Genomic DNA, 12,437 nt, shown 5'->3' with positions numbered 1-12,437 from the left:
ACCGCCAACGGCGAACGGCCAGGTCTTTTCGACGAAGCATCCAAACCATCGGATGGGTCTCTTCGGAGACCGGGTATCGTTTTCTTTTTTATATTATATTTATGTATTGAGCTATATTTTATTAATTATTCNTTTATGTAATGAGCTATATTTTATTAATTATTTTATTTCATTTTATTTTATTGTAAATTAACTTAATTTTGTTTATGTGTGGAGAGCACGTGTTTCCCTTTTCTTCTAGCCAACGCTAAGAAGCGAGTGTCCAGACCGCTCCTGGTGTTCTTCATTAATTTCCGATTAACATTAACGGACGTGTTCCAATACCGTCCGTGATGTTTGTAATATTATTTGTTCAAATATTTTATTGTATTTGTATTGCCTTTATTTGTAGACATGGTTTTTGATGCGTTCGCATTTTTGTCCATGTTTAACTTAATTTTCTTTTTTTAAAAATTAAATTAAATTTCCTTATTAATTTCAACTGTAATATTTATTTTATTGCGCGAGTAACTTAATTACTCGCGTGTATTTCATTCCTATTCCTTAATCTAGACACAGGCTACGGTATGTTTTACATATCAACCACATACAACTTTGATTGTCATAATTGTGTTCTGTAAACCACGAGGCATTATAGTAATTTATACATATAATGACATATTAACTTAGATTATACTTTTAATTAACTTAAAATTAAATTCCACCTATGGTCCGGTAAACTTATCTGATAGGTGTGACACCTCGTCTAGGTGGTGGCGACCCTTGCTACTCTAGCTAGTCGTTATGCAAGTGGCAAACCACGTTGTTGTTACAAGCCAATATATAAAAAGCCCGCTTGCAGTATCTGATTTATTTTTAGCCATTGATTTCATCCGGGTAAATGTATTATAATATGAGAACGCGTACGCAAAGTATTAGGACGCTTATTTTTAGCCATTTAGTTTTCTTATCTTTTTTAAAATAAAACTTGGTTCTTGATTAATCACTATCAATATCGGGAAAGTCAGTTTCTGAAACGCTTTGTTAATTATCATTTATAGTATATTCAATGTAATCGTGTATTTCACTATTACCACACAACTAATCTATGTGAGAATCAAAATCATGTACAGTATCTAGTAAGTTTAAAGTATGGTTTTGTTCACATAAGTCTATACTCAATTGCAATTTTTCATATAATTACACAGTAATAAACACATCATTATTTACTATTTTAAGTAACATATTTAAAATATACGTAAATAAATTGAAATATAAATGAAAATAAATGTACGATTGGCATAACAGTATCTTCATATATCATTTATATTCCTACTTAAAATAAATAACAAATAAACAATAAAATAATGACATTGAACTATACGTGGATCTCAGTACAAAATTTTGTGTTCGTGTCGATTGGTTTTAAAATTATCAAAATTTTTTTATCATTTATTTATAATTTATTTTGTGCAAAATATGAATTTATTAAATTGTTATTTTGCATTAATCGTTATTTTAATTCAGTCACTATCATCAAATTTTGTGGTATCCAAATTAATCTCATATGAAAAAATTGAAACTCTTAAAAAAGTACTTGTGAATGTGGATCTACGGAAGCAATTCAAGAACATAACTGTTAAAGATAGGAAATGCGGGATCGAGAAAAAGTTAAAAGTTAATAACATCTTTGATGATATAGACAACGGAAATAATACAGATCAGAATAATGAAAAGCCTGGTGAAGTACGCTCGTCAAAATCTTTGCTTGTTAATTCAAGCAATTATGAAGAAAAGGTAGACTTAATTTTTAAATTCGTAAGGTGTAAGTGTTGTAGACATATTAAGTGGTTTAATCGACTTTTATCATACATGACAAGTGAATATGATAGGATCTGCAATGAAGAAATTAATACACAAGAAAAAACAATGACCTTAAAAATAAAGAGTATGCTTCTTATAAGAATCCAGGAATATAAAGAATTAGTACGTGTACTTTATGATTATGCATGTTTTTTTAAAAGTTTATTTCCTGAAGGTAAAGATAAAGTAAGTGATACTGACCCATTTTTTTCGAAACTATTGCCCATAATAAATATGCCATTACCTGAAGGTGATTATTTTGCAAATGATTTTAGTGAAATATTAAACAAATCATATATGGATTTTTATACTAATTCAAAGAGTTTGTGTGTTTATTCAAAAAACATTCCTCACAAGGATTCATATAACAAAAAATACAAACGAAAGTTGGCTAATGTAAAATATAAGAAAAGCTTTGCAGAATATATAAGTAGTCAATTACATTCAGTTGCAAAAGAAATTTATGATTCGTTTCCACAGTTGCCATTAAATGAAAAATTAGAATAATACATAAGATTGAATTATCAATTATTAATATTTATAAAACATGTATAAAAATTAAAAATGCCAAATTAAACTTTTATAATAGTAGTTATTTTAAGAGTAATCGCGTGATATAATAATTTAATTTATAAACCCAACCCCGTAAATAAAACTCTTAAATTTTTAAAATTATATTATATTCTAATATTTAAAAAAAATATAATTATTTATTATTATTAGTTATATAAAAAAATGTTTTGAAATATTTTTATTTATTTATATTAACCAATAACTGACAGATTTTTTTTTTAAATATATATTTTATTAATCATACTAGATATAGACTGGCTTAATAAAAATTATAAATTATTTGTTCTTATATATTGCTATATTGTCATTTCAATAGTTATATAAATACATATAATATGAAAGTATTTAAATTGATATCTCATTTAAAGATTTTTAATTATGAAACTAAATATTTAGTTTAGTGAATATGTGTTCCTTAGGTATTATAGTAGTTATTCTTACATTAATTTTGTTTTTCCGATATAATTTCTTACATTGTATGTTATTTGACTTACAAATATGGTTGAAAAGTTTAAGGTGTAAAATTATAGCAACTTTATATGTAAAAAAGATTTATATATTATGCATTATATTATAAAATCTTAGTTTTGCTATTATTATTTTTATATACATTCCAAATTTATTTTTAATTACTCAATAGACCAATTAAAAAAATGTGAAAAGATAAACCTCGCGTGTCACGTGTTAACACATACTAGTTCGATTACCAATTTTATCAAAAAACGAATGCGACGAACATTTGCCGATTTATTAAAAATCATTGCCACAGGTAACAATTAATTCTTTGTGAGTTAAAATTTTGCTTTTGTATAATCCCTCAATTCTTAAAATTAAACACTATCTTCAGATTTGCATCGAAGCGTTTATAACGATAGCGATTTTAATCACTGTAAGACAGTGGTGGTTCGTGGGTGCTGGTGGTGGGGGTGCTACTTTAAATATAATACCGCTAGTTATAGGTATAAAAAATTGTCAAATTAAATATAATAAAATAAAACACATATTATTATTTTAAAAGTCGCAGTAGAAAATAGAAATGAAAATAATATTAGTAGCGATTACACTATTATAGCAAACGAATAACGACAAGTGTACATGTAGTTAATTCTAAAAATAAATTACCCAATATAGTAATATACTTATAATATTTTATCGTATGGAAGACGCTGCCGGTCATCCAAACACTGCTCGTGTGTGCATATACTTAGGGAAACAACTTTAACATTCGCACAAGACAAATGTATTACAACTATTTTACTATCTAATAATTTGTATTTTTAATAAAAATGTAGAATTAATAATATACACAATTAATTTTCTTCTTTTAATTAATTTTAAGTAAGGAGTGCGATCGTCCCGTCGTCCAAACCACGAGACGCCACTGCTGTCAAATATCATCTATACTAGTCCCAACTAGCCACTCTCACACTGTGCTACCGTTTTTAGTAAATAACTAATCTATTTTATCAATAGAACTGATTATCAGAGACATTTTAACAGTTTAATTTATTGATACGAGTATTTTTATGTAATCCATGTAGCTGTAAATGAATATTTAAGTCAACATCAAATTGGAAAGTTTGTTTAAAAAAATGTTTAACCAACAACACTTATGAAGTATTGTACCTTACCTAAAAGTTTATACTAAACGGATTTTGGATAAAACTATGCCATCTTACACACACATACAGATTTTAGTGTATATTTTCAAGAGTCAAAACTGTACTACCCTTTTACTTTTTTTGTATGTGTTGTATATTGTTTAAGGGAAACTATGTATTTTTTTTAGCTGCATCAACTTTCAGTGTAATTACAAGATTCCAAGTCTGTTTAGACGTTTACCCTCTTCAATAGTGATAATATATATTTTTTTTGTTTTTAATAACGTGTCACCTCACAGTTGAAGGGTAGATAATGTTATATATAATGTAAATCGATACTCACTATTTGACACATTTTCCACCCAAAAGTTTTGGGAAATGAAAAGTTATCTAATAAAAAGTATTTTTAATTGAAATTTCCGACGTTTGGCATTTATCGGATCCTTATTTTTGATGAAACCGGGTTTCCAAATAGTTGCTTAAAAAGTTTCATAAACGCGTGTTGAAAATATCAAAAACAATACCTTTCTAAATATTTAATGTTTATAAAACATTATAATAACATGCAAGTGATTTTTCATAATACGAAATGTCCCTTTAAACTTACCATTTGATATTATGCAGGATAAGCTGAGAAAATCAGTTTGACAAAAAACTTTAACATCCATGTGGATAACAATGCACTACTTCAGTTGTCATTGAAATCAATAAATAAATGATTTTTTTTATTTCATTAAAAAATAAATAAATATAAATAGTGTACTTATAAAGATAAGCAGTATAAAAATGGGTTCAATCATTTTATAAGTGATTTTAATTTTGAAGTGAATTTTTTTTTAATAATTTAAACGTATGAACACATTAAGCACAAAATAGTTTTTAATTTTTAATACAAGTATTTTTTTTATTTATTTTTTGATATCAAATATCTGTTGTGATTTTAAGTTTTATAATATTGCTTTTGTAATTTCTAATTTAAAGTCATTAATACTGTGTTTATTGAAAAAAAAATTTTATGTACGATTAAAGGTCAATCTTCAAATAATTCCATATAATATTATTCAAATGTATAGCCTTAATTATGAAAGAGCACATGGTGAAGTAGATAAAAATGTACGATGTTCAGGATGTTTTTTTTGTGTCTCGTATCATTTATATTTTGGAAAAATAAATTACGACTAGAGAGACCTATCATCTAATTTTCCCTGGTAAAAAAAAAAAAAATCGGCTAACAGTGAAAATAAAATTACTAATTAGATTTATTTGGTTAATATTTAAGCAAACAGGAAAAATGATGTAATCTCCGTATTTAACATTCTTGTTATAATGAATTGTATTCTTTAGGAATTGGTCACGCGATTCATCAAAATAGAAGTTCCTAGGTCTTTCTATTTCTTGACAAACCATTTGGCTACTGTTTATAATAACATAAATATTTTAAGTATGTCAATAAATACGTATTTCTAAAAATTAACATTTTTTCTGTGGAACCAATACACTATAAACGGCGACCTTTTTTGTTTATCTTATGCTATACCGCTATAATATGCAATTCAATCGGGTTTATGAATGACCGCCGTTAGGCCGCAGAGGATCTTAATAAGAATATTTCCTAGTACTTCAATTTAAATTCAGTAGATAAAGCCTTTGAGACTTATTATAAAGACTATAAGCGATGCCGTCTAAAGATTGTCATCGGTTTATTACTTCAATTAAACAAAATCGAGCCATGTTTAGTAAGTACGCGGCAAGTTAATAATGTATTTGTATATAAATACAATATGTACATACATACATTCTGTATAGATAAGAGAGTTAAGGTTTATATTCATGTTATTGAGAAACAAAAGCATTTCTCCAGGGAATTGTGGTCACGGACCACAATAAGGGTAACCCCGAAGCTAAATGAACTCTTCTTTGAAATGTTTTAAAATCAAGATTTTGCATAGCAATTAACATAATTTTTAGCGAAAAAATACCCTATAGGTTATACGAAATCTGACGTAGGAAAAAATGTATTTGTTTAAAATAATTTATTCGATATTTATTAATATTTAATTTAATGATAAACCGTTCATTCAGATTACAATAACGTTAAAAATTTTAATTTAAACATTCAAACTCTTATAAAAAATAATAAGTTAAGTTTTATCATTCAGCTTGAGGAATTATTATGAGTAATAAATTCATCAAAGGCAGCAAAATAACAGTCTTAAATAAATAAATAAATAAATGTTCAGCAAATAAAAACCGCTTGAACGGTTATGAATAAAAATGTTTTTATTTTTTTTTTTTTGATTGACTACTCGAATAAAATGATCCAATTACAAAGAGTACCTAATCAAGTTTTCACTTTTATGTCATCTTCGCCGAACTCATCGTCTTCATCTTCGCTCGCTTCAACCATAGCTAGTTTTTCGAAACCGGCATGAGGTTTGTAATTGAACATATTACCCAATGTAAAACCTTCTGCTGGACTGGAAGTCCGCGGTTGCCAACGACCGGATATCTTGTCCCTCCGATGAACTAAACAAAATAATAAAATTGTATAAGATAATTTAACTGTCGAGAGTGGACAGATAGTCTACAAGATTAAAAGCTCCGTATTCTCATGCAATTATCTTGTGAGACGAATAAAACAATTAATAGTTATTAGAACTTATATACATAAATACATAAATTTGATCCTAAAACTAAATGTAGTTCTATTAAAAACCATTTAAGACTTTTAATAACGGAGAGTATTTCATTTGTATTGCCATTTTTATGTATGCCTATCATCATGCAAAATATTAATTTGTTATAAATAACTAGGGATGTGTCTATAAAAATATTTTTATGTCATTCAAAAAGTTATAATATTAATAGTCAGAAGCTGACAAATATATGAAGCTAAGCTCTCCAAATCATATATATTTTATATGAAATAATTTTTAGGGTGATAAATACAATTAGAAACATCAAACATTTTACTCTAATTGCACCCATCAATTTATAGAAATTAGGTCAATGAAATTTTGAATTATCATTTAAAACAAATTAGCTTGTATTCATAAATTTTATAAATACTAGCTTTATAAATAACACTAATAAATGTTCAACACTATTTATTTTATTTTATAAAATCAGTAAAAATTTATATTTTCATCAATTTGAAGGCTTTTATTAATAAAAGTATTCAAATACTGGTAGCTATGTGTACTAAAACATTTGAATTGATCTACACTTTTATTAATAATAGCCAGACATATTCAGAGATCACGTTTGTTTTTGATTCGAAGAAACAGTATTTATATGAATAGAGAGAATGTGCATTGTCAAAGATCATTTTTCGCTTATCTATCTTTCAAATCAACACGAGATAAAACTGATTTAAGTTCGAAAAGCCAATTTATAATCCAATAGGATAATTTCTCGTAAATATTAACTATTCATTAGATAAAATGGAATTTATGAAAAATATATGTATTACATGAAGAATTTATTACACTATCAATAAAATATTTTCATGATCAAAGATATAAAAATTAAATAAATGCCAAAAATCATATAATTTTCGATAAAAATGACCGATTTTGAAGTTTTTTGTAAAGCAACGGGTTCATGCACCATTTTAGATTAAAGTTGGTTTAATTTGCTATATTATGATTAAAAAAAGAAAAAAGTTTTGCTAACTTATTCTTTATGAGTAATCGGTCTCATAAGTCAAAAGTCGTGTAATTTTTGAGAAATGTGATAATTTTTTTAATGTATTATCAATACGCACCCAAGCGAAAGTAATTTTAATCAATAATAATCTAAAAAATGCCTCAATTCTACTACGTTGTATCCCGACCGATTCTACTTAAATACAAAAATAAATATTATTACAGTATTTCAATAAGTGGAACATTATTAAGTCAAAATAAATTGTGTTACGTTATCTCAACGTTGATTACTTGAAAGAAAAACTATGGATAATTCGAAAATATTATTTTTAGTTTATTGTAAATTTGTTTTTTTTTTGCAACAATTTTTCGATATATTTAGAAAAAACTATGACAATTTGACTTCGTTGTAGTTAATAATTATTCTAATCGTATTATTGAATCTAAAATTATTTACAACTTCATTAAATTTAAAATTGCCAATTGGGATAGATCGGATACTAGTTTATGACTTAGAATTGTTAATGTAAAAATGATTCTAATAAATTCTTAAGAGTCTTTAAATAGAATTTCTTTTTTAGCTTCGATGCGTTTATAAACCTTGATTACTCGAAACTTCAATAGTTTGAAAACGTCATAAGCCAAAAAAAAAAAGTGATTTCCTTTGAGCATTGACTTTAACAAATTACTGTATATTCATTTTCATACGAAAATAGTAAAATAATAATAAACTAGTCGAGTTATGATATTAATTCAAGTAAAATAATAATTTTCAATTGTGCTAAGCAATGTACTTTATCATTTGACGTTAACAGTGAATCATTAATGTTTCAAAATAAGTGAGAGAAATATACCACAAACATAAATATACACATGTTAAATTTTATACTTTTATAGATAATTATTGTAAAAATTAAGTACTTCAGTTAATAAACTCTAAGTGGTAGTTGGAACATGCGAGAAAAATGTATAAACATTGTGTAAAATTATGTTTGATTAAGTTAACAATTAAATGAAATGGTTTGATAGTTGTGTAAAGGCCTAATTAATTTTTTATTGTTAGTATGAAATATGTAAACAAACTTGCCAAGTAAAAATAATAAAACACTTCTAAACTAAGTTATATTTTTGTCGACATAAAACTTATATAGGAATAATTATATACAATAATGTTTTTAAATAAATAAAAAACATCTTTCTAAAAACTTTTCTAATACAAGGGTTAAACATTTTTATTAAAGGAATGTAATAATGAGATTTTATAAAAAGATTTCTTACTTCACAACATCAAAATATCAGTAATGAACTTAATTTAAATTAACTACAAAACTGAAATAAACTTTCTTACAAAACTAGACGCTCAAATTAATTTTACTTTTTTATGATCATTTTTATTATATAGATGACTTAAATCAAATATATGTTACATAGATTACTATTATGTTTTTGAGGAGTTTTTCATGATTTCTTTTCCTTCAAGTAATAACATATTATGTGTTATAACTTTTTTTTGAGTTCTATAGATTACATTAAAACTATATTTGATCAAATTTTTATTTTTTATATTTACACGCAAATTAAAGTACTTTACATGTTTTTAAAACATTTTTGCACATTTATTCACGAAATCATGATTTCGTGAATAATTATAAATTTATTAAAAAATATATAAGTTTATGTTTTTTAAATATGAACTATATATTTTAAATGATATAATTCTTCGTACAGAAGAGTACATGACACACTTACTGATCATAATCATATTATCAATTAAAACTGTAATGAATTATTATTAATCGTCATAGTTTAAAACTTTTCACAATTATTAAATATTAGCAGTAATTGAATAGTCATGTTAGTGACGTTTGTTTTAGTATTTGTTAGTTTAGTCGCTATTTTATATAAAATTATATTTACAAACTACAACGTACATGAAAACAATATTCATAAATACTTTGATAATTTAAAAGTGTTATAAACTCTATAAAGTTAAAACATTTTTGAAAACTTTGGAGAGAAACGCCAGTGTAATAGGATACATGCTGTAATATGACCATTAAAGTATTCATATATTGTGTAAAATTTTATAACAGACCCTCTAAACTATTTTAATCGTTTTTATACGTATGTTAAAGGAATAATTTTGTATTTACTGCAATATAAGATCAAAGAATATTATATTCTATATGATTACTTGCCCACTTATTTATTATTAACAATTTACCTTTTCGATGGTACAGAATTCTACTTAATTACATGTAATGGTTACTGCCATAAGTATAATTTTAAAATACTAACAAAAAGTAATTTTAATTTTTATATTTAAAAATATATTAAAATAGTGAATTTTACTGTATGCTGTAAATTTAATAACATAAAAAATATGTATCTTTACAAATTAAAAATGTTTTAAACTATTTTAATTATTTGAAAGATTCTTAAAATTAGCATGCTAGCCAAAAAGTAAACAATTTTTAATAATTACTTTCAATTACTGGGTTAAATAAAATTAAGCATGTGAAATAACAGTGAATATTTAATTAAATATGTCGTACATAAAAAAATATAACTCAGAAAGTTTTACTACCGTAAAATTGTTTTTCCAAGTAAAAACGATTGCAATATAGGGAGAAATTTTGTAATTGGTGTAGTTATTATTATTATTTTTTTTTTATGAGTGGATAACAAGAATCTTACATGATTAAGTAAATTAAATAAATTATCATTGCTTTTTTATAAACATAAATAGTTTAAACCAGCTATTTCTAAATTAAATATACAATTTTACATTAATATTTAAAATAGTACTTAATAATTTAAGCTACTTATTTATTTTAGCCTAAAATATATATTTTGACTATGATTATACAGAGTGATCGAAATTTGGTCAGACACTCATTTTCTTTATTGAGAATTTTTAATTTTTGTAAAGAGAAATAATATTAGGTTCAAAAAACTACAATAATATGTAATTAGATCGTTTTTTTTCGTCCTTCACGAAAAAAAAATTTTATTTTTAATTTTATTATATAGAAATCCTTATTCTTAACTTCATAATTAAGTAATAATAGAGGTTCTCATGCCGATGACAGTGCAACCGATCATATTATAGCCCATAAATTATTTATTATAGTAATTATCAAGAAAAATGTTCAATAACAATAATATATTGTCGCTATCAAAATAGATTATTGTTGCTACCAGTATTATAAAATCAAATCAATGATGAATTTTAAACAATCTGTATAATGCAAACGGTTGATCGCATAAAAAAATTGTAAATACAGAGTTATTTGTAATTTTTTTTTCTATCATATTATAAAGTTAAAAGTAGGGGTTCCCATTTAAGAAAATTATAAATAAGAATTTTTTTCTCTGGAGTAACAAAAAAAAATTAACTACATATTTTGTAGAATTTTTTGAACCTGATACTCTTTTTCTTTACAAAAATTTTAATTCTCAATAATATCCGAGAAAATGAGTTGTTTATCAGATTTGGATCACGCTCTTTAAGAAACATTTTGTGTGACCATAGATTAAAATCGAATTTTAAATAAAAATAAATATCGATGAACATTCTGTTGCGCTGAATTATGTGTGTTATCTAGTTCTCTCTGATACAAGCAATAGCTTTTAGTGAGGACGTTGAACATGAACATAATCGGATTAAAATTTTATTATATGCAGGGTGGCTGTTTTTATAAATTCTATAAATTTTGATCCACTAAATATGTTTTGTTACTTTCTTTATTAAATAACTTTGACAGTTTTGGACGACGTTAAAAAAAATACCTATTCTTATTTTTCTTTAATAAAAAAAAAAAAATTTTTTTATCGGAATTTCAAATTAGATATTTTTTAGCTTTTTCTTTACAAAAAAAATTTGATTATCCGCTAACAACTTTAGGACAAGTATTAATAAGACAAATAATCAAAATAACGTTTTCTACATTGTCCTAAACTGTAAGTGATTTAGTAAAGAATATAACAAAATATATTAAAAAAGTTATTATTAATAATTTAACAAAATTTGTCAGAACAATATAAAACATACTGCACATAATAAAATTTTGATCCAATAATGTTTATTTTAAAAAATGTCTTATTTTTTGTTTAATCAAATGGTTAAAAAAAAACATTTTTTATCAAGCCTAACTTAAACAATTAATGAATACAACTTTGTAGAAACTGGGGTTACAAATTCAATAGACTTCTAAGTAGAACAATTGAGCAAATAAGATATACTCTTGACTATTTCCATGAAATACCTTAAGTGGTTTTTGGTTTCTAAGAAATTAATGAAATAGTTCAAATGTTTCCATCAAATGAAGTTTACACAATAAGACTCAAAGTAACAAATTATAATAAAAATAAACATTTTTCAACTAGGGCTATTGATCAAAACATCTCAAAAAGTCAAACTCCTTTATTTTTTTACAATTTTTTAGTTAGTTATTTTAAAATACTTTTTAATAGAAATTTAATAAAAAAAACCCAGCACAGTGAGGTGGCGGCATAGTGGAGACATTGCATAGTAGGGTCCAGTATAGATTTAATCTGACAGTGATTAAAATCACTATCATAAGAAACGCTTCGATGCAAATCTGTAGATAGTGTTTAATTTTAAAAAATTGATGGATAATTGCAAAAGCAACATCAACTTCTATTAAAATAAAATACAAAACCCATAATTTTCATACAAAAATAGCATATTTTTCAATATGGTAGCCATTTGCGTATAGAAGATAGATCGTCGGGACAAATTTTTTTTTTT

At 24.9% G+C, this 12,437-nt stretch overlaps 2 protein-coding genes across 4 annotated transcripts in view; one reads left to right on the top strand and one right to left on the bottom strand.

Annotated features, from left to right (window-relative positions):
• The window catches only part of LOC126893597 (uncharacterized), a 93,244-nt gene extending 90,754 nt beyond the window's left edge, over positions 1-2,490 (top strand). Inside the window, exon 4 of the mRNA XM_050663961.1 lies at positions 2,018-2,490. Coding sequence (XP_050519918.1) covers positions 2,018-2,349 — 332 coding nt within the window. The 3' untranslated portion in view covers positions 2,350-2,490. The remainder of the gene's footprint in view (positions 1-2,017) is intronic.
• Positions 2,491-5,281: 2,791 nt separating this feature from the next.
• LOC126893595 (peptidyl-alpha-hydroxyglycine alpha-amidating lyase 1-like) overlaps positions 5,282-12,437 on the bottom strand; it is a 68,501-nt gene continuing 61,345 nt past the window's right edge. For 2 of the 3 annotated variants that reach the window (XM_050663956.1, XM_050663954.1), the window contains exon 9: positions 6,278-6,542. In XM_050663956.1, the coding sequence (XP_050519913.1) occupies positions 6,358-6,542 (185 nt within the window). In that variant the 3' untranslated portion in view covers positions 6,278-6,357. Of the gene's footprint in view, positions 5,431-6,277; positions 6,543-12,437 lie in introns of those variants that run through there. The other variant, XM_050663955.1, reaches the window with a different exon arrangement.

Source organism: Daktulosphaira vitifoliae, unplaced genomic scaffold (genome assembly GCF_025091365.1).
Source record: "Daktulosphaira vitifoliae isolate Bord-2020 unplaced genomic scaffold, ASM2509136v1 Scaffold_1, whole genome shotgun sequence".
NCBI lineage: Eukaryota > Metazoa > Arthropoda > Insecta > Hemiptera > Phylloxeridae > Daktulosphaira > Daktulosphaira vitifoliae.
The sequence above is the reverse complement of the archived record's forward strand: the minus strand, read 5'-3'. Positions and strand labels throughout refer to the sequence as shown.